General features: G+C 34.9%; 1 protein-coding gene across 5 annotated transcripts in view; it reads left to right on the forward strand.

Annotated features, from left to right (window-relative positions):
* NELL2 (neural EGFL like 2) overlaps positions 1 to 23,105 on the forward strand; it is a 428,916-nt gene that overhangs the window by 166,787 nt on the left and 239,024 nt on the right. For all 5 annotated transcript variants that reach the window (XM_064369806.1, XM_064369807.1, XM_064369805.1 and 2 more), the window contains exons 9-10: positions 422 to 550; positions 2,279 to 2,381. In XM_064369806.1, coding sequence (XP_064225876.1) covers positions 422 to 550; positions 2,279 to 2,381 — 232 coding nt within the window. The remainder of the gene's footprint in view (positions 1 to 421; positions 551 to 2,278; positions 2,382 to 23,105) is intronic.

A 23,105-nucleotide genomic window follows, 5' to 3' on the forward strand; every position in this document is an offset into this window, starting at 1 on the left:
TGTATGGTATTTACAGATTACCTGATGGTTGTGTTGTATGGTGTATGATTTGTTTCTTATACAATATAAATTCTGAATTTTATTTTTTTACTTGAGTAAGCATATTAATGAAATTAAACATTTTCCTGGAAAATGCTTCTCTGCATTTGAGTGATGCTATTTGGAATTAACCTTTGATTTGTGTCTTATAAATTATGTTGTTTGTTTCTAAGGCAGGGAGCAAATTTATCACAAAAAGAAGAAGAGGAAAAAAACTCAGTCTTTTAAATTAAAGTCTTAAATATGTTTATGACAAGTGGTTGACAAGAACAGCCATCATTACTGCTACATACTTTTAAAAAATTAAATGCCTGCTGGAGTGTTTCACTTTCTGTGTTGCTGGAAGGATGAACAATGTAAAACCCCTTCTTTTGTGCCACAGCTGTCTCGAGCTGAGCAGCGAATGAATAGATTGGATCAATGCTATTGTGAAAGGACTTGCACCATGAAGGGAACCACCTACCGAGAATTTGAGTCCTGGACAGATGGCTGTAAGAACTGCACATGCCTGGTATGGCTTCTATTTGAGTTCAGACTAAGGGAATTCAGATGCTCCTACTCTTTAAATATTTATTAAAACAATGTAATCATGAAAATTTCAAGACCCATTTTCTCAAGACACAACACTAAAGTGCCAACAAACCTGGTCACATCTAAAGAAATGTGTTGCATTATTAAAAACACCTTCTATGCTCGAGATGATTATGGTTTAGGAATGCTATAAAGTTTAAGTTTATTGGTACACACATGAAGTTAGCAATTTAAACTAAGTAAGGTGATTCCCAAAGAAGACTATCCTCTTATCCTTAACATTTCCAGAGATTTTTTTTTCCCTCGTCTTTTTATGAATGCATTTTAATGAAGCTAAGTCATATACAGCATTAAATATTGTGTCCAGATCAGGCAATATAAACAAATGATAGAGCTTAAATGGTTGAGACAATCTAATAGTTTACTAATACAGTGGAATACAAATTATAGAGTTTAAATAAATGTGATTTTGCTAATTGCTCACTAATGAAGTAGAATATTTTATGCATTATGATTTCAGAAATATATGTTCATTTTCAAAGAAAAGTTTAAAGTGGGTTTGGTTTTAAACTTTTAAATTACACATAAACTCATCTGTTAAAGCTGGTTTTCTGGAAAGAAGTCAGAGATCTACGTAAATTAGCCTTTTAAAAAATTTCTCCAAGTTCATCCAGTTTATTCAAAAACAGAATATTATGCATATAAAAAGATCAAAATAGTTCAGAACTCTGTGTATGTGTGTGTGTGTGTGTGTGTCTGTGTGCGCATGTGTGCACGTTTGTGTGTGTGATATAATTTTTATTCAGGAGCATGATATCTTCCTAAATTTTTTAAATGGGGAGCAAAAATCAAATTGCGGTGGCTCACGCCTGTAATCCCAGCACTTTGGGAGGCCGAGGCGGGTGGATCACGAGGTCAAGAGATCGAGACCATCCTGGTCAACATGGTGAAACCCCGTCTCTACTAAAAATACAAAAAATTAGCTGGGCATGGTGGCGCGTGCCTGTAATCCCAGCTACTCAGGAGGCTGAGGCAGGAGAATTGCCTGAACCCAGGAGGCGGAGGTTGCGGTGAGCCGAGATCGCGCCATTGCACTCCAGCCTGGGTAACAAGAGCGAAACTCCGTCTCAAAAAAAAAAAAAAAAAAAAAAATCAAATTGAGTAAAAGATGGAATGTGGTATAGTGAGGTCAATAAAATGACTGGGAAAACCTGAGTAGCCAGCTACCTGGGAGGTCTGGGAGACCTTTAGGAATCAAATTCCTTGCGGTAGTCCTGTCTCCAGTTTGGCGCCTCCTTCTGGTGATTGTCAGCACCACCTCCCCTCCTGGCAGTGGTCTGTTCAAGGTTAAATATCCATGGAGAGATTCTGGGTCTTGAGACTGGGACTTCCAGGATGGCAGCAGCTATTCCAGAACTCTACTGGTTTGTTGATGTTCATTTTATGAGTAATCTGGGTTTGTTGGATGTTCCAGGCTTACCCTTGTGAGGCCTGCCATTTCCCTGTCACATTGTCCTCTTCCCTCCACCTGTGTCCTTAACGCTGTCCCTGTAAAAGATGGATCCTGCTAAAGACCCATGATTAAAGACAATAGTGGTACTTATGACATATCATATGAAGAATTTAAAATTTAAGGAATGGATTCAAAAATTCTTGAAAACGACTAAACTTCAACTTGGAAATTCTTTAAATATTGTTTCCTTTTCAGAATGGAACCATCCAGTGTGAAACTCTCATCTGTCCAAATCCTGACTGCCCACTTAAGTCGGCTCTTGCATATGTGGATGGCAAATGCTGTAAGGAATGCAAATGTGAGCATAACTTTTATGATGAATACTTTCTTTGGAAAAATAAAGCACTGCATTAGTAAATATTCACCCATCATTGATTTAATCTGGGCAAGCTATATAGCTTTCAGAAGTGATAGAAAAAAGGAAGAATACTTTCTCTGTTTTGGTTATCAGTCCATTTCCATTTTAAAATGCTATGCCTCTATTCCAGCAGGACAAATTTTTCTTGGAGTAATCTATTATATATAGCATTTTGGTAGGAAAGATATGTAAGAAACTTACTGGAAGGCATTTCACTCATTGTACTATTTACTGTAAGTATCTCCCAAATAGGTTAAGAATGGTCCACATGGCCACAATAACCAAGGAAATGCATGACACAAGTGGCCTCCACAGCAGAAGATATGCTGTTCCATTAGCCCAAACAAGAAGTTCACATTATTATACGATAATTTAGTGTGGATAGGGCCATGACCTTCATTCAGGAAACAAAAGACTCATACCACTGTGTGTGGAAGCCTTTCTGCCTTTTAGCAGTTATTATATAGTGTTCACTTCTGATGTGAAAAAATACTTTTCGAATCATTTGTAACTTTAACTGGGTTTTAGATTATTCAATAAATAATGGAAATAATTTCTCTATTTTATTTATACTTTAAAAGACTTCACTTAAACCTTTGTTAAAAAGAGTATTTAAAATATTTAGCTATTTTTTGCACAAAGGAGTAGTAACATACGTGAAAACTAAGTTGTTTTAAAGTTTGTGGAATATATAGAGCTCTGTAAATGCAAGTGTATTTATATGTATACTCTCACAAAGACAAAGTGGCGAGAGAAGCAGGGGTGGAGAGAGAGAGAGAGACAGCAGGTGGAGGAAGAGGGAGAGAAATTAACATCTGCTTTTGCTAGAATGTTATGTTTACCCATCTCCTTTACTGTGGCCATATCTTACTCTTGCCTACACAGTGTGCAATATACTACTGCTGGTGAGAGTGACAAGCTATCAGAGAAAAATCAGGAAGTTGCTGGGTAATCCATTGATTTAATTCCCTCAGGAATGCATTTATATTTAATTTTATTAGGCTTTACATTGAAGCCAATCCATCTCATAAAAGTCTGTTAGCCTAGTCAAGTCGATTCAGTGGAACTAGAAAGGATTGAATGCAATTTTTCTTACATGTGACTAGCTAATTTCCTTGGTGAGAAATAATCTGTGTTACAAGAGACTTGTGGTGATGTCCTATAGTTTTCTTTTAGGTGGTTGGGGAGAGGAAGGAAGAAGCACCATATGTATATATATGGCTTCATATTCATAATTCAATAGCAAGGAATCATACTTTTTGCTTTAACTTCTTTTATCCTTCATTCCATCCATAATTCTATGTTGTTTTTCATGTATATGACAGATATGCATTAAGTGATGTCAGTTTTATTAGATACAGGTTGATTGAAATAACGGGCCATTGTGAGAGATTCATCAGAAGTGAATTTCAATTCTGATCTTGCCATTTGTCTCTGTTACCAAGAGTACACTGCAGGCTAAATCGGACTAATGCTTGAATTCTTCCCAACAAGCATACAGTTAGACAAAATGAAATGATAAAATGTTTTGAGATTCATTAAGGAAGAGTGTTTCGGGCAGTCTTTGGTGTTAATGATCGAAATAAACTGCTTCTTATAGAAAATAATTAAAGCTCGAAGTGAGTAATCAGTGAGCAGACCACAACTTAATGAAAAAAAAAGCCATAGGCTGTCGTTGAATATGGCTAAAAAATAATAAGGATAAAGTGACTTTATCTTGCTGTTCACATTTAATGATATATCAGATAAGTACCATGGAATAGAAAGGAATAGAGAGGATTTAGACCTATGTTTGCTTGTTATTTCAAAGATTTAAAATTTTAGTTTTAATGAACTTAACATTTTACTAGAGCTAGCAAGACATTTCAGTTAACAGCCATAGGTGTTTTCCCTTAGGGAAATAAGCATTTAGTTCATATGGTGAATATTCTTGGAAGTTCTTTTTGGGAATGAGTCTCCCCAAAGCACAGTTTAAAAATAAGTCACTGACAATATCCAGAAAATGTGTTTCTGAAAAGTCTTGTAGAAGACAAATAACACTTAAAATAAATGTAATAGTGATTTTTTGATTGACTTACTTAGATAGTATATATTTTCATATGCATTTAAAGTGGGAGAAACCAATAGTTACACATATCTGTGATGTTGTGTGTGTGTGTGTATTACTGTTGCATGTGGGGAGAAATAGTCTCATTTTCCTATGTTAATTCACCAGTAGTATCACTGTTATAATTTATGAAAATCTAATTTTAGTGGAGTAGACATAAATTCCTATGTTTTTTGCTCTTTTGCATACAAATATAAGCCCTCTTCTTAGACCCTGCACTTATCCTATCTTGGAAACTCTTCTGCTCAACTGCCTTTTAAATGACAAAAATCGGTAAAATAGATTATTATTGAAAACTGTTTAAAGCGATTAATCTCTTACTGTTTCTGAACTCTTTGGAAAGTAAAACATGTGACCTGACTGTTGAACCTGACTCTGCCTAGATTGAAATGAATGAAACACGTGCATGTGGCCACTTTTTGGTGTTCTTCCTTTAATGCTTTCAGGGTGCTTCATCAGAGTTGTTTGCACATTTCTGGGCAGTCCTATTTTGCAGCTTCCTTTATACTTTCCTTCAGTAACTTCAACTCCAGCTCGTTGTCTGAATATAGATACTGATGAATAGCAAGAAGGTTGTTGTTCTGGGAAAGAAGTCAGAAGAAACCAAGCCTTTTCTTTATTTGAATCTACATAAACAAAGCGTTGGGAGGAGGGACTTAATTCCTGCCTGGACCATTAAAATGTGTGCTGGAGTTAAACAGAGAGGATAAAAGCCGAAGGCAGGAATGCCAAGGCCAAATCGTTAAAGTCATAGTAATCACAGCCATAGTGAAGTCATATTGCTTCTGTAGGTTACAAGGCACATACTTTGTGCCTCATTTGATCCTTACAGTTCTATAAGTAGGTATTATCTTCATCTTCCTCATAATGAGAATTCCAAGATGTTCAGGAACAGGCAGTTAGTTAGAGGTCTTAGAGAAGTTCCATCTGAAAGTGCTGTGCTTTGACAGCCTGCTTTCTTTTTCATTTTTCTTTTAAAAACCATCTGTTATAATTAATCTAAGTGATCTGCTTTTATTGACCAGGAGATAAGCTCACCAGAGGTGTTTTGTAATCCTAGTTGAGTCTTAGGCGTCAGAGTTTGCCTTCACCACTCATCATCTTCTCCTTCAGTCACTATCTCCTCCATATCCTTTATCCCAGTCTCAGGCTGTCAACTAACAACTAGGGAGATTAAGTGACACATTTTCCTGATAGCTGTAGAAAATGGAAAGTATAAATATTTTAGGTGACTTTAACTCTGAAATAGAATGAGGTCAAGACATAATTAAAGTACATAAAATCTCAACCCAGATTTAAACAAAAAGAATTATCAGAAAATAATTGACTGAAATTCTAGGAAATCAAACGTTACTGAAAGTCACTGAACTTAGAAAACAATTTAATTTTTCTGAATATTCCTACTATTACATGGATGCATGTCTTTATTTATTATTTATTAATATTGATTGTAGATTCAGGCTTGTACACAGAGCTCTGCTTCACAGGAAAGGTGATTCACGAAAACAGGGAATCTGAGGCAAATCTGAACTGATGCTCTAATGGCTTTCCTCCATTACTAGAGAGATCTCAAATACAGGGAAAGTGAATGTGACCACCAGAACTGATTGGTATTTGCCTAGTAGCAACAGTTAGTTTAAGTGGTATTTCTTCAGAGTCCAGAATTATATGAATAAATAAAAGATCATGGTTTTGATTGAGCAAGGTCCAAGTTTCAGTATATAATATAGATTACACTTTAATATTCTCTGTGTTGATTAGACATTGGGTTATTTTAAACTTAAGTTTTAAAAGCCGTTTTAGTTTAAGGTGGACTTTAATGTAATATCTTTGTGTATTGAGTAGTTAAGTCTGTGAGTTTCAAGTCAGATTTTCTGGGTTTAGATTCTGACTCCACAACTTATTAGCTCTGAAACTTTGGTCAAATTGCTTAACCTCTAATGGCCTCAGTTGCCTCATTTGTATAGGGGCTGTGTAAGGATTGAATAGGTAATAAATGTAAAGTGCTTAGAACAATGTTAACTATTTTTTTATTAAAAGAGTCACTCATGTTTTTATTGATAAAAATACCAAGCTACATAGGACCTCAAGAGTTCTTTGAAACAGCCATTTGCTTTTGGGAGGTAAAGTTTCATTATCCCCATTTTAGAGAAGAATAATGAAGCCAGGTAGATTAAGTGACTTTACTAAGATTGAATAGTAGTATGTAATGCAAGATATATTTTTTCTCTCAAATTGTGTCCTGATTTCCCCAAGGCCACTCTCTTCCTCAATATTGTGGGCATATCTTAATAAAGGTGTACTGTTTTGTGTGTTTGACTTCTTGTACTCACAATCATCTTTGTGAGACTCATCCATATTTTTGATGCAGATAAAAGATGTAGCTGCACTCATTCATATTTATTGCATCATTTTGCTGTCCATTGCAGATCTTTTAAACTTACTGCTGCATATATTTCATTTGTGTTAATGTACCATAATTCAGTCTGTTGTTGGATGGCAGTTAGGTAGTTTGCAGATTTGGGATATGTGAATAATACTCCTAGAATAATTCTTTACATGTTTCTTGGTCTTAGTTATGTATGTATTTCTGGTAGAGATATATATATATATATCTCCAACAGTGGAATTGTTTGGTCAGAGGGTAAAACTGTCTGGCTCTATGACAAAACCAATTTTCCAAACAGTTTTCCAAAGTGGTAATACTAGTTTATTGTCTCACCAACAAAGTGTGAAAATTCCAGTTGCTCCACACCCTCACTCACACTTGGCATTTTTAGTCTTTTTAATTTTAACCATTCTGATAAATGATGTTGGTAAATGATTTTGTGCTGTAGCCTAAATTTGTTATTTCTCAGGTGACTAATGAAGTTGGGTGCCTTTTTATATATTTATGGGCTGCTTTCATTAATATTAAATAATAAAAAATAAGAGTAAATATTTTGTCTTCATACTTTTTCAAAGAATAATTTTCTTGCTTTTAGTAGGAAGTGGTAATTTGGGAGGCTTATTTTCTTTGCACATTAATATAGATGATTCTCGTCCTGTCACCTTAAAATGCATGGCAAAGTACGGGTAGTAGAGATTAAATGATTGCCACTCAAGTACTTAGGGATTTTTAAAAATTGGATGATAATCTGATAAAATGGATTCAGAGACTTCTGAATATGTATTCTTGATTTTTCAATAAAAATCAGTGGAATATAATTTACCAATAATTTTTTTTTGTTCTTAACAGAGGGGAAAATGTAATATATGTAGGCTATGTTAAAAAAGAAAATAATTTTGGAACAAAGTAACCAATAAACATAGCTGTTTTTACAATTATGCTGGAAGCATGGGAAATATTCAGGATGTACTGGAGGTTCTCATGCATGAACACAATTATAAATTAATCGGTGTGATAGAGACATGAGGGTCCATATGACCAGAATGCCAATATAGAATGAGAGAAATTATGTAATAACGAAAAGGTAGAAGTAGCAATCAAAAGGAAAGTGTGTTATTTTACATATCAGATGTGCTATTTTAAGAATATTTCTTGAAAGTCTGTAGTCAATACAGAATATTATGTCACAGCAAACAATTGCATGAGCTGAAAGCTAATGGTGTCACTGGAAATCCCATATATAGCCTTGGTCTGGACTGTCTTTTCTCACTAAAATGATTTTAATTTAGTATTTGAAATAACATTGGATAAATCATAGAATTAGAATACTTGTATAATTCTATAGGTATATGTGACAAATGGGCAAGAAAATAGTTCATTTGTGTATTACTTTAAGAAAATGAGCTTATGATAGGGAATGCTTTCTCTAAAGACAGATAGCTAAATTTATTAAAGAGAGATTTCCTCAAGGTAATCCTGTAGGCTTCCTAAATACTGTACTGTCATTAATTTTATCTTAATTAAAAAAAAAAACCCTTCAAAAAGGCAGTTGGCATGCTGCTTACCTTTTAAACATTACGAAAATTGGCAAATGTCAAATCAGTGGAAAAATACTGAATTGGCAATATATTAATATAGCAGAATAATTAACAATACAGCCTTCAGATTAATTACTATGAGACACCATGTGATATATTTTAATGATCTTTAGAAAAATATAAATCTACTGTTAATTAGTCAGCTCATAGCTGGAATGCCAGCGAAATGTAGGGCAGAATCACAGAGTGATTACAATGTCACAGTGACTTAGCCTCTATGTCCTGTATGCCAGTCCTGGGTAGTGTAAGTTGTTTAATTCTACCATTCTTTCTTCCCAATCCTAGTACAGTATTTTTAATGCTTTAATTAAAAATAATGCATGCATATAATAAATATGCAAACAATACAAACAGATATGAAATGAAACATAAAAATCTCCCTATTGTTTCCCAACCAAACTTCTAGTTTTTGTGTATCCCTCCAGATGACTTTTAATGCATCCACTCACATTGCCTTTCTAGGCTTTTTATATATTGTAAATGATATTAAAAATTTTCCTGGACTTTATTTTTTGTTAATAATATATATGGAGATATTTTCACATTAAATGTAAATTAATTTTATTTCTTCCCTCTCTAAAGATATTTTAATTGTTTCCAGCTCATTTATATATTTCTTATGAGAAACAATATTGCAGGAAGCCATTACTACATAATTTTGGCACAGTCTTATGGCCTTAACTATAGAGCAAGTTGCTAAGGGCGGACTTGCTGGGTCAAAGACTATGGCATTTTAAATATTGCTTGCTTTTGCCTAATTATTCTACAAAAAGATGGTCCCATGTTTTCTTCCTTTAGCAAGGGAGCACTAGGTGGCAGTGCTGAGAGAAGTCTGAAAACAGCACATTTCTCCGGGTTTCACTAAGTCTTTAGAAAGGGCATTGGGGGACTTTTTTGGTCTTTCCCAAGCAACTTTGACAGGAAAATGACAATTTATAGGAGTTCTTTTAATGAGAGATAGTCAATGGAAGCCCAAATATTCTTGTTTTACCGCAAACAATGTTGTCTGGTGAACTCATATAAAATTATTGTTAAATTAATTGCTGTTTTGCATCTTCAGTAAATTCCACAGATGGCATAAGAATGTATTCACCTCCCCTTTTTTTCTGATATGAATGTGGTTTTCCAGTAGACATAACACGGATACTGTCCTCTGACTCTAAGGCATTATACTGTGCCTATTTAATCTTGTCTTATTTTAAAATAATAGAATACTCAGCTTCTAGTTCTTCACTCTGAATTGCAATTTCTCTTCATTATTAAAATCTTTGAATAAATGTATTTTGTGGATTTTATTATTTTTCATGTCCCGTTACACTTTCTCAAAAGAATTTCTCTGTGCATATAATGACATTGTTTAAATGACCTAAGACTTTTCAGAAGAAAGCATTATGCAAATCTGTCTCCAGTAATAATTAAATCAAACTGTCTAGCACAGTTCTAGGGGACTAAAATGGAATTCTTTAGGTGATCAGAAGGCTATTCCTTCTTCTTAGTATCACAAGGCTTTGAAATAAGTGAGAGGATTTCAGATTTATACCAAAGCAAAAGAACAATAATCTAGGTATCATTTATAGAAGACTCAATTTAAGAGAGAAGAAAAACGCTTAACTGAGACAGAAAATGCAACTTTTTATCTGCAGTGCTGTTAAGTAATTGTTTTATAAATGAGCTTATTTTCTTCTCAATTGAGATCATACAAAATGGCATTTTGAAATAAGAATAGGGAAGAATGAGACATACACAATTTGAAGCATCTTAGAAGTTGATTTTGGCAATTACGTGGCAAGTAGTAACTCCGACAGCCCAACTGTACAGTAAAGGTAAAGGGGCAATGTAGCACCTATTAGAGAATAAAGCCACAGTACCCATATCCTCAACCAAACGTGCAAAACAACAGCTCAGCTGCACTGGCATCTCCAGTGGCTGCCTTGAAAACGGTATGTGGCCTTCAGTTTTCTGTACATATTTACAGATGGTTTGACATTATTATAGCTTAAGAATTAAATGAAGAAAACTTAACGATATGGGAGTTTAGTATGAGGGACCAGAAAGGAATTCACTTATTCAGTTTAGAGGTGATTGTGATAAAGCAGAATTCAGATGAATTTCTTTTTTTTTTTTTTGGAGACGGAGTCTCGCTCTGTCATGCAAGCTGGAGTACAGTGGCACGATCTTGACTCAGTGCAGCCTCTACCTTCTGAGTTCAAGTGATTCTCCTGCCTCAGCTTCCTAAGTAGCTGGGATTACAGGTGCCTGCCACCATGCCCAGCTAATTTTTGTACTTTTACTAGAGACAAGGTTTCGCCATTTTGACCAGGATGGTCTCAAACTCTTGACCTCTAGTGATCTGCCTGCCTCAGCCTCCCAAAGTGCTGAGATTACAGGCGTGAGCCACGGTGCCTGAACAATTCAGACACGTTTCAGTTTAAAGACGGTTGAGGTGGAATAGAGTTTAAGCACATTTCCTTTTATGCAAAAGCTGGCCCCAATTTAAAAATCTTTCACTATAAAAAAAGACCACATGAAGTTGCCTTAAAAATCATTCCTGGAGTTGGTGGTAAGAGTGGAGCTTCCTCCAACTCAGGAATGTTAATCTGCTAACATCTATTTGTCAGAATGGCTGCTGCAATCCCACTCTGAGCCATAGTATATAGTTCACCTACATTATACACTAGAGCCTATACTTAGATTTTGTTTCTAAATGAGCAACTCCCGTTCACATCCCTTTCACCCCAGTTGCTAGAATGTTGTCTCTATTAGGGAAGTGGATACATGGAACTTGTGTTAAGCCATAGGGCTACCTCAGGATTGTAGGATTTAAGACTCAGATCTGGAGTTATTGATTGTTTTATACTTTAGTTACATTGAGAGTGTAAAAAAATTCTGGCTGTCTTCATAATGGCCCTCACTTATGAATATTATTGCAAGTTATAAGGAGATGTCTTACAAATACTTGTGCAACAAACTCAGCAACCCAGGAAAGATAAATTTCAGCCCATGTAGCACAATAGATAATATACGATATAATATTTATGATTTTAAGCGTTGGAAAGTGACCTCCATGATTCATAACATTGGTAATTTTGCTGAGACCTGAATTTTTCTCAGACAAGCTGTAAGGTCTGTATACAGAAACACGTCACTTAGCTCAGTGCTGCTTAAGTTTTAGTGGGGATATGAATCATTAGGAGATTCTATTAAAATAAAAATTCTGAATCAGTGTTTCAGGGTGAGGCCTAAGAGTTCACATTTCTAACCAGTTCTCGGGTGAGACAAACATGCTGGTTCATGGAGCATGTTTTGATTAGGAAGGACTTAGCTAACAGGTGTGCTTCCCTGACTGTCCAGGAACTCAATGTTGCTTTCTCTCTCTCTTTTTGATCTTAGGTATGCAGTAAGATGTCAGGATATGTTTTAGGGTTGTTTTAAGCTGACATTTTTAAAGTATTTTCTAAGTGTGAGAACTTAACAGAATCATCTCTCTTGTTTCTCATAATGGCTCCCAATTTACAGATGAAATTGGAGCTTAGGGAGGTTGCTTCTCTTGCTTGAGATAAGCCAGCCAGTGAAGTGGCAGTGCCACAGTGTAAACATATGCAGTGTTTTTTATATTGTCTCATATGATTTGTAACGTATTTAATCAATGGAAATAGAAAATCAGTTTGAATGGAGAATTGAAAGAGTTTGTGATGTTCTAGAGACATCAAGGACCTTAATTACCCATATGTTCAATGGGCATGTAAGTACTTAGGAAATATGATTTTATAATACTTATTTCTATATGATTAGTAAGAGAGAAGAATCAAAAGTAAATCTTGTAGTATTCCTTAAAATGAAATTTGTATGCCTGTTATCAAAAGTGCAACTTTTCATTACTTTGTAAGACTTCATTACATGGAACAGAAACTATCAAATCTGATAGTTCGGGAAGAGGCATTTCAAAAGTAAATGTCTTCTGATTGGGTTTTTACTGGCTTTTGGTAAATAAAGAATAGAGAAAACACACTGAATTAAAATTTAAAGTATCTATGTAAAAGGTCCAAACCTACCTTGATTATTAACTGGAATTCTTAAAAGTTAGAGATCATGTAGAATTCTTTAGTACCAAAAGCTTTTTGAAAAAGTTTTCTTTGCATTTTTATTAGATGAAGTCTTTTTCTGAGTACTTGTGGAATAAATCACATCTGTCTAATTTCCTAGGCCTTTATAGCTTGGTATAGTCTTGTAAAATAGTTTTAGTTTATGCTGGGTGTTTCTGCTGAGAAAGATTGTGCTGTCTCAATGCTAAATTAAATGTTCTCTTCCAACTTGTTAACTATTAGTACTCCACATACATTGAAGTCTCTGGTTTTTTATTGTAGATCTTATAAGAGTAAGAAGATTAATAAGAGCAATCCAGCATTAGAAAACTTTAGGACAATGTATTTTCCAAAAGCTTAACTTCTCTTTTGTCCTTTGTAAAAATTCTCTCATTAATCCATCCTCTTAGAATTGTGCTCTGTGCCACTCGATTCTTGTGGTTTAAAAGATGGTGATTTACAAGGAGTTAGTGAGCCTGCACAAATATACCTCATGATGCTGAAAGCGAGTGTTTGCAAATGGCCCTGGATATTCTCTTGGTCTTTGTTTAACCAATGAAGCCTTTTTAACCAGTTTTAGGATCATGTAATTTACTGTAGCATTATTTATAGGAAACCACAAAACAAGAGCCTTTTGTTTGTTTATTTGTTTGTTTGCCTAAATCGTTATTATTAAATTTAGGAAGCTAATCCTTTATTATGCTTTGAGGAGGAGAAAAAATTGCAGTAGATAGCATATTCTTTTCATACTATTTTGTAGGTAAGCATCATGCTTTTAAACCAATGAAAAAAAGTGGCCTTTAAACCAATAAAAAAGTGAGCTTTCCTGACCAGAAATTAGGACATTTTACAGCAAAGCAATGTTAATAATTCACCCATCTATGTTCATGCTTGTAGTCTATCTCTAGCATTTCTCAGGCCCTGAATCTCAGAAAGGTCACTTTTATTTGTTAGTTGGAAAGAAGGGAGGGAGTGGGCTGGTATAGAACAAGATGCACATTGTACTTGTTCACTGATTTATTTAATGTATAATGTCTCCTCAGACCGCAGTTCCTAAATGCTGAAGGACTTAGAGGCAGGGGAGATAATCAGTAGAATATGAAGTGGGATGTAAGAATTGAATTAACTATCCTGGCTGAATTTTCCATGTGCCCAGGAATGAATTTAGGAGCTGGAGAATGTCTCTTGAAATGATCTAGAAATAGTAATATGGAATAATTGTTGTAGGCATATAGAAATTAAGTGAAATAAAGGTGAAATGAGTTTTTTACCACTGAATCTCTTTTCTGTAATCATGTAATGATCAAGTATGCAATGCAAGGGTGCAGCCATAGGGTGCTGATAAAGCACCTGAAATAAGTAAAATTCTACTATCAGGGAGATCAGGGAAGGTATTCCTGAGAAAAGGATGTTGGAGTTGAGTTCTAATGAAAGATAGCATTTAACTAGTGAAGAGGGGAAGGAAGAATGTGTAAGCTGGGAGACTGAATATGTAGAGGCTCTGTGTAGGGAGGCGTCATGCTGTAAAAGGTGACAGAATTGACTGCTGTGTGGAGAGTCATAATATGAGATTCAGCTAGAGAGGTAGGATGGGGTTAAATTAAGTTTTATTATTATGCCAAGGTCGGTGGGTTGCTGGTTACACATTTTAAGCAAGGCAAGTGTGTTTTTGAAATTATATAGGGAAGAAATAATGGAAGTTTCATTAGGTGGAAGTTATGGGAAGTGATTAGGTTTTGGATGTATTATATTTTGAAGGTAGAGCCAACAGGGTTTTTAATGGTGAGAAATGGGTATCAGTGAAAGAGAGGAGTTGAGGATGATTACAGAGTTTTTGGATCAAGGAAGTAAGAGGACATAGTTGCTAATACCTAAGATTGGAAAGGCTGGTAATTGAGCTATATTTGGGAGAGTGGCTAAGATCAAATTCAATTTAGACATATTATGTTTAAGAGGTTTGTTAGCTATTTAAGTGGAAATGTAGTGCAACTAGTTGGATATTTCAGCCTGGAGTCTGGGATAAAGGACTAAAGTGGAGGTAAAAATCTAGATTGTTGAATTTTTTTTTCATTATGTTTGTTGAAAATTTCTATTTTTTTTTGTTTAAAAACATATTTAATGTATTTTATTTTTATAGATTCAGGGGGCACATGTACAGGTTTGTTACATAAATATATGTATAATGTTGAAGTTTTGGCTTCTAGTGTGCCCATCACACAAATACTGAACATTGTACTCAATATGTAATTTTTCGACCCTCATGCCCCTTCTTCTCTCCCCTTTTGAACTCCCCAGTATCTGTTATTTCCTTTTGTATTCCATGTGTACCCATTGTTTAACTCTGACTTATAACTGAGAACATGCAGTATTTGATTTTCTGTTTCTGAGTTATTTTACTTAGGATGATGGTTGCCAGCTCCATCTATGCTACTACAAAACACATGATTTCATTCTTTTTTATGGTTGTATAGTATTCCATGGTATATACATGTCACATTTTCTTTATCTAATTATTCATTGATGGATTGGATTGATGGACACTTAGGTTGATTCCATGACTTTGCCATTGTGAATAGTCCTGCAGTAAACATATGAGTGCAGTGGTCTTTTTAATATACTATAATTATTTCTGTTTCTTTGGTAGATACCAAATGGTGAGATTGCTGGGTTGAATGGTAGTTCTATTTTTAGTTCTTTGAGAAATCTCCAGATTTTCTGTAGAGGTTGTACTAATTTACATTCCCACCAACAATGTATAAACATTCTTTGTATTTGTTTTATGAATTAATTTTTCATGTACATTGTGCAATTTAAAAATTAATTCTTTGCATTTTTCTTATTTGTATAAGCTCTTTTTATAATAAAACTTATCTACTATATATGTTACAAATATATTTTCATAATGTTTTTATTAAGTGTTTTTCAATCAAAAATATGTAAAATATCATGTATTTGAGTCTTTCAGTCTTTTCCTAATAGTTCTGCTTTCAGTGTTGTCATGCTTTAAAAGGTCCTGTCCTCTTTTTATTCATCAAAATATTTACTATCCAGCCTCTGAATGTCCCCTTCTTTTTTTCATTTTAAATTTAAACAACCTAGGATTCATTTTTTGTGTACATGAGATAATAATCTAGTTAACTTTTTTTTTGGTTAGGCAAATTAACCAACAATTCTAGTACCGTTTGTTAAATAATTATTTTGTTCACTGATGGATGTTGCACCTTTCTGTTACATTAGACATATTTACATGTATTTGACTCTGTTTCTAGATTTTCTTATTCTCTATTAATCTATTTTGTCTTAGGATACTAATTCTACAATATTTTATCATAACTTTCTAGTATGAGTTATTATTCAGGAGAGCAAATCTACCATCACTCGTCTTTTTAAGAATTTCTTTGGATAATTTGTTCTTGCTTCTTGATCACTTTTATATATTATGATAATTATCTGTCTCTGATTTAAAAGCTTGGAATATGTCTGATTCTGGTATCTTTTAAAGATAATTCTTTGATGAATACCATAAACATTTTTCTATGGTTATTCAGTTGAATTTTGTTGTTGAATCCTTTTGTTTTGTTTTTTTAAATCTTTATTATTTTGTTTATTTTAATATATTAGTGAAAGAAGTCTCATGGGCTAAGAGTTGAAATATTTCAGAGGGTTGACTAATTTTGATGGAGTAACATGTTCAAGGGTATAGCTATGGAAATGGAATGCTTAAGTGATAGGAAATGAAATTCACCGTATATGAGGAGGCAAGGAGTCAAGCAAATTTAGATTCTAGGTGTTGAACAAGTTTCCCAAAGGCCATTAAAAATTTCCCAAGACAAATCCCAGCCTAAGGTAGAGAGAAAGAATGTTTTCAGGTTCCAAAGTCCCCAGTGACTATGCCATAGATAGATGATACAAATTTTAAAATGTAGTGAAGGAGACAGATGCCATAAACATTAAAGGAGTTGAATTCTTTCCTGAGGGTGAGATAGTGATATTTTGGAAGTGACACTCCTTCCTATAGCAAGCATACATGTGGTGTGGGAAATAAACAGTCTAAATGAGAGGACTTCAGAGTAAGCAGCATTGTCTTAACTGAAAACCCAGGTTTCACTGAGAGTGAGGTGTTAAGTTGTAGAGGATCTACGTGGTCACTGGTTGAGATGGAGGATTGGAAGCCCATCTTATCAGTTGGCATTTATTGTGTAGCAAAACATCCCAGGATTTAGTAGTTTAAAAAACAGTTTGGCATATTAGAAATTTAGACTGAATTCAACTGGGATCTTTTTTTTTTTTTTTTCTAAATCATGCTGGGCTTGCTTGTGGATCTGTAGTTAGCTGGTGTGTCAGTTCAGATGGTTGGTTTATGACACTTTCACTTTTTGTTGCTGAGATGACTAGAGCGTCTTTCCATATCATCTTTCAACTAGCATGTTAGCTCAGCCTTCTTTATATGATGGCTGCATATTTTTAAAAAGTCAAAACTAGCAAAATGTCTTAACTCCTAAACTAGGAATTCAGACATCATTATTTCTACCACATTCTATTGGTCTCCTCAAGTCACAAGGCTAGTATAGATGATGGAAAACCTTTAAAGTCACACTGAAAGGGACAAAGAAACAGGGATGCAAAAACTTGTAGCCTTTTCTACAGTTTTTTTTTTTTAATACCCTGGGAGGATGATTCAGGAGGGAGGAAAGTGAACAAGGTCTGAAGGTGAAAGAAGGAATAATGTGTTTGGAAGCTACTTTCAAATTGGGTAGTCGTACCCAAGAATAACAAGATAGGAAGTATGGTGGCCTTCATTGACATCAGTGATATGATTCTTACTCTGACTCTGTTCCAGCATTGGGGCAGGGTGCATTTTCAGGTCATATCAATAAGTTGGTGAACCAGTGGTCAGTTGCCATGTCTGAGGCCATCTATGGTTAAAGCAATACATGGTATGTCAGAGGCATGAAGTTTTACTTTTTGGATAGTGTTTCAAATAGAACAGAATAGAAACATGATATAGTGCCTTTAAAGAATACTAGTTCAGAAACACAGAGGTCAGAAGTGGTTAACCTTTTGAATTTCAGTCACAGGGTGGAAATAACAGCGGTCCTGAATGAGTGGCAGGTAAGGTATGAGGCTTCTGAAGAAATTCTAACCAAGCTTTATATTGAAAGCTGAATTGAGTTTGTATTGAATGAATTGAGTTATTCATACAGGGCAAGGTTCATCTGTCATTTATCTCTGTATCTTCATCACTTGACAGTATCTAATGCATAGTAGATGTTTAAAACATGTTACAACATTTATTGAATAAGGTGTTTCATATTTTGACCCCTCTTCCAAGGATTTTTACTGTACTCATTTGCATCTGTACATATTAACAATAAGTTGAGATTATTGTGCTTGTGCATCTTCTGCAAAAAATAATAATTGTACTTCTATTCATTGTGTCATTTATTCTTTTTATATTTTGAAGTGGGGATTTAATAAAGCAGAGTAACTAGGGGTTATGTGTAGCACAACTGACACAGTGAATGGCATTTAGAAAAAGCATTCATCCTGAACAGAATAGAAAGGACTGTTCTTTCTAAATTCTTTATTTTGTCAAGAATGTTGCAAACTTTAAATCAGGGTGAGTTAAAGCAATTTTCAGATTTTGAATACTTTGAGGATAAAAAAATTCCCCAAGTGATCTAGTTATCACATAAAACATGATAAACTACTAAAAATTCTGAGCTGATAGAGTCTCTTTAGATTGTGCTGAAAACAGTGATGAATTTTCACATACATTGAGTGTGTGTGTGTGTGTGTATTTATAATCTCCTGTATCAAAAGAGACCTTTTCCCAGATGAAACAAAATATGTTCTAGCAGATAAAATATTAATGACCCTAACTAATGTTCCCATATCCCTTCTGATTTTTCAACCCAGTTCCCACATTGCTGCTGAATCATCTATAGAAATTATAATATTTAATGATTCATACTCCAGTTTAAAACCCTTCAAACACTTCCTTATGCTTTGAGGATAAACATCAAAGTATTTCAAATTTACTGTTCATTTGTTTCCAGGTTTCACTATTATAAAACTACTGCCACAATTATATCAAGTCAATGTAAAAAAGGGGAATTATAGGTTGAACAATGTATAAAATATGCAGAATTTTGGCACATATTGCTGTATAATTCTCAATGGTTTTACCAATTTACACTTCAGCAACATCTGAAAGTGCCTGTTTTCATCACCCACACCAGCACAAGATGTTATCATCATTAAAAAGAAAATCTTTTCTAGTTTGATTTTTTCTTTCCATTTTATGGAAAGAAGCAAATAGATTTGTATGTATGAGAGGTAGAATAGGTTGCCTATGGTAATTGGATTTCAAGGACCAAGGGAGAGAGACATATCATGGATGTGTCGCAAAGTGGGTGAATGGCTATGATGATTATACTATTTATTGAAGTAGAGAATACTGGAGGGCAATTAGGTTTTGAATTCACTTTTGGCCATAAGGAGTTTGAGATGCCCACAGACATCTAAGAGGAAATATTGAAGTTTTATGTGTAAGTCTGATGTTTAGAAGAAAGGTCTGAGCTGGAGCTATAAATAGGGGAGTCATTTGTGTAGCTGCTAACTGGAGCCATAGGAATGGTCAGAGTCACTTAAGGAGATAATATATAGAGAGGAAAAGGGAGCAAGGACCTATCCTTGAGGTGCTTCAACATTTAAAACCTGTAAGAAGTGGAAGAGTCTGTAAAATAACATGAGAAAGAGTTGCCAGAAAATTACACACAAAATTAGAAGTATTATTGTACCAAGGAAGCTAAAGGAAGAGTATTTTAGGAAGTAGGAAGCGATGCGTGGTAACAGAAGGTGCTAAGAGGACATAAAATGATGCTTTTACCATTTTTCATGAGATTCAGAATGTGGAGATGGTTGTCTTTTTGAAAGCATGTTTGCTGGCCTGCAAAAGGACACCAGATTAGAGTGGGCTATGGGGAGTGGGTGGGAGAAATGGTGATGCTTTTTGTAATACATTTGGGTCTGAATGGGGGGAGGCATGGCATAGTTACTGAATGCACATGTAGGGCTCAGGAATCTTTTTCAATTTTTTAAAATGGGAAGAAATAGGAAGAGACAATATTTAAATGCTGATGGCAGGTATTCATTAGCATTTGAGAGAAAAAGAGAGAAAAAATGAGAGAGAAGGGAAGAGAGAAAGGTTGAGAATGTAAAGAGGAATTAACAGATGGTATAAATAGAGCAGAAAGCATAGGATTCAGAGCATAATTGAAGGATTTGAACTTTGCTAGGAGAAGAGACACTCATGTAGAAACAGAAGGGAAGGAGAAATGGGTGGATATTGATGCAACTAAATGTTTATTTGATGGAAAGGAAGTTAAAGGAGTTGAGTCTATGTCTGACATCTTTTGTTTTTTTCTGTGAAGTGTGATCTAAAGTGAATTTTTGGAGAGAAGAGGCAGAGTCATAGGTGAAATTGCAATGTACCAAAAACAGCCTGTGAAAGTTTTGAGGTCCCAGATAAAGTTGATAACCAGAAGTTGTGCTGTTTATCCATCTGATTATACAATTTGCCCCGACCTTTTGACAACCAAGATGTAGGCATGAGAAAAGTAGATTGATTCATCCATCATTAGGATTTTGATTTCCAGACAAAGAAGTTTATGATAATATCAAAAACTAACTGAACTTTGAGACTTAAAGATATTTATATTGGATAGAGAAGAAGGTACGGATAGTTACAGGATCATCAATAGGGAGAAAGTTAGTTCATATGGCACAATAACGAGGTTGAAGAATAAATGCAATAGGAATAGTTGAAGAGGCCACCTGGAAGAATAAGGAGCTAGGGAGGGAAAGTAAAATTTCTGTTTCAGAGCTTTTAGAGGTGGAGTAGTTTTGAGTGATGACAAAACTGTGGCTATACAGATGAAGTGGAGGTGAGGAGAGAGCCAAGGAGTCAAAAGGCCAGGGTGCAGGATAGGTCAATCACATGTATGTCAGAATCCTTCAGAATGTGACAGACATTGTGACGGAGAGAGAGATTGTGACCCAGATTTCAAAGTCAGCAATGAATGAAGGAGAGAGTCTATGAATGTGTGTGTGCATGGGTGTGTATGTAGACAGGGAAATTAATAACAGGAACCTCAAAGAGCAGGTATTTTTTGTTGGGGTAGAAAAGTGATAACTGTACCTTCTGACTCTGAAGTACAAATGTGTAGTTCATGGTATATATGCAGTATCCATGGTGGTCAAAGAATTTGCAGCTACCATTTGAGAAGTCCATGGGGCAAGTGGTGTTCTTGCTGGAATCGCAGGATTCAGGGAGAGCCAAAAGGCCAAGAGGTTGAAGCTGTGGAAAGGGTAGAACTAGAATTCCAGAGAACTGAGTATTTGGCATTGAGGAAGAGGTTGGTGGGATGTGTGTAGTTATGTAATAGGAGAATCACAGTGCATTGGAAAGATAATTATTCGAAACTACTAGGTCCAGATGAATGGATCTAGTTTATTTGGCTGGTTCACAAAGAGGAAGAAAAGAAGCAAGAGATACTTGAGTTTTTGTTGAATTAGCTGCCTCACAGAATTGTTGATAGTAAATCTTGATGGAAAAATTGTAGGTTTGCAATGCTTTTCACAGTATTTTATATTTTTCACTGCTGAGAGAATAGATTTATTTACTTTATATTTTTCAATAGGTTATTATTTGTACAAAGGAAAGCTATTGATTTTGGTCTACTTATTTTATAACTCAATTATTGGTTCAAGTGGTTTCTCAGGGTTTATCTTCTTTTCAGATAGTCAGTCGTATCTTCCATAAATAGCAATCATTTTATCTTTTTGCTGCTATACTTGTAATCATATTAATTCTAACAGTAGTGGTACTTCCAAGAATCCCTGGCATAAAAATCTTGGACTATCATAAGGACTGTGGTCTAGGTTAAATTAATGAAACTTAAACCGGGATGATGGCAGTGGAAATAAAAGAAAAGGAATAGCTTTGGTAATATAAATACTTGGCATTTGTGTGAATGTAGAGTACAGAGGAGAGAGTTGATGATGCTCCTGACATTTCCATTTAGGTAACAGAGAAACAAAACGGTGATGTCTCGTGCTTTACCTTAAGTATAGGATTATTAATATTTCCACAGAGTAAGTGTTTGAAAGAGTAATAACTGGGCCAGAGACTATTCATCATTATAATTCTTTTGCTACAAACTACCAAATTACTTCCAGTTATACCGGATTTGTTAGTATACTTCTTTACCAACACTGAACATCGTACTTTAAAATTGTATTGTCATGTTAATAGGAGTAAAATGGTATCTTGTTCTTTATGAATTCTTCAAATGGCTTTAAAATAACTTTCCCTCTATTTCCAAATATCTTCAAATAGTCTCTTAATTCTTCTCTTGATATCATTTTAATGTTTAAATACATTTGGGATTTATCTTTGCTTATAATATGGAATACAGAAATGACTTTTTCCCTCAAAGCGTCATTTAGATTCTGCAACTCTAGATAGATAACATTATGAAAGAGGGAAACATGGCCTAGGAAGAGTATGAAACAAAAATGTAGTCATTCAAAATATTTACTAATTAGGAGAAAATTTAACAAAACATTCCTTAGAAATACATTAGGTACAAAATCCTCACCATGATATTTAAAACCCTAGAGCAGCAATAGAAAACTGGCTGCAAGCCAGCCATTGTAATACTGGTTCATATTTACAGAATGCTTTCTATGTGCCAGCCCTGTATCAATCATTTTATATACGCAGATTATATATACTACCTCATTAAATCCCTAAAATAGTCCTGTGAGGTAAGGATTATTATTATTCCCTGAAACAAGGTATTAGAAATAGTGCATATGAAGTCAACACAGCCAGGTCCTAGGCCATTATTTATATGGCATTTCACCGACCTACTCACTGTTCCCCAAAAATACTTTGAGGCTTACCAATTCCATATTTCGTTTTGCTGTATTTTGAGCCACACTGATAATATTGTGGATGGTAAAAGCAGAGAGGGAGAAAATAGTAAAAGAAAAACCTGTTAGATTTATTCAGATGTTCTTTCATCCATTCATTCAACAAATACCTCAGTGTTCCCATGTACTAGGCAGTAGTCAAAGGACAAGGGACAAGGTAGGGAATGAAAGTGATAGAAATCTCTGGCCTGAGTACAGCTTACTCTCTTGGGGTGGATGGGGAGTAATAAATACAAAATAAATGCTAGTGATTTGAAATTGAAAGTACCATGAAGGAAAACAATCAGGATAAGGGTATGGGGTGTAATAGGGACAGGGTGCTATGGTCTCTTGAGGAGGCGACATTTGAACCTGAATTAAGTGAAGAAGTCAGCCGTGTAACTATTTGGAGAACAGTAAGGGCAAGACTCTAGGGCAGGCGTGTGCTTGACCCTGTGTGTAATGAACTGCAAAGAGTTCAGGCCAGCAGGGTTGGGGAGTCCAAGA

Source organism: Aotus nancymaae, unplaced genomic scaffold, assembly GCF_030222135.1.
Source record: "Aotus nancymaae isolate 86718 unplaced genomic scaffold, 86718_ANA_hifiasm-v0.15.2.pri h1tg000092l, whole genome shotgun sequence".
NCBI classification, from domain to species: Eukaryota; Metazoa; Chordata; class Mammalia; order Primates; family Aotidae; genus Aotus; species Aotus nancymaae.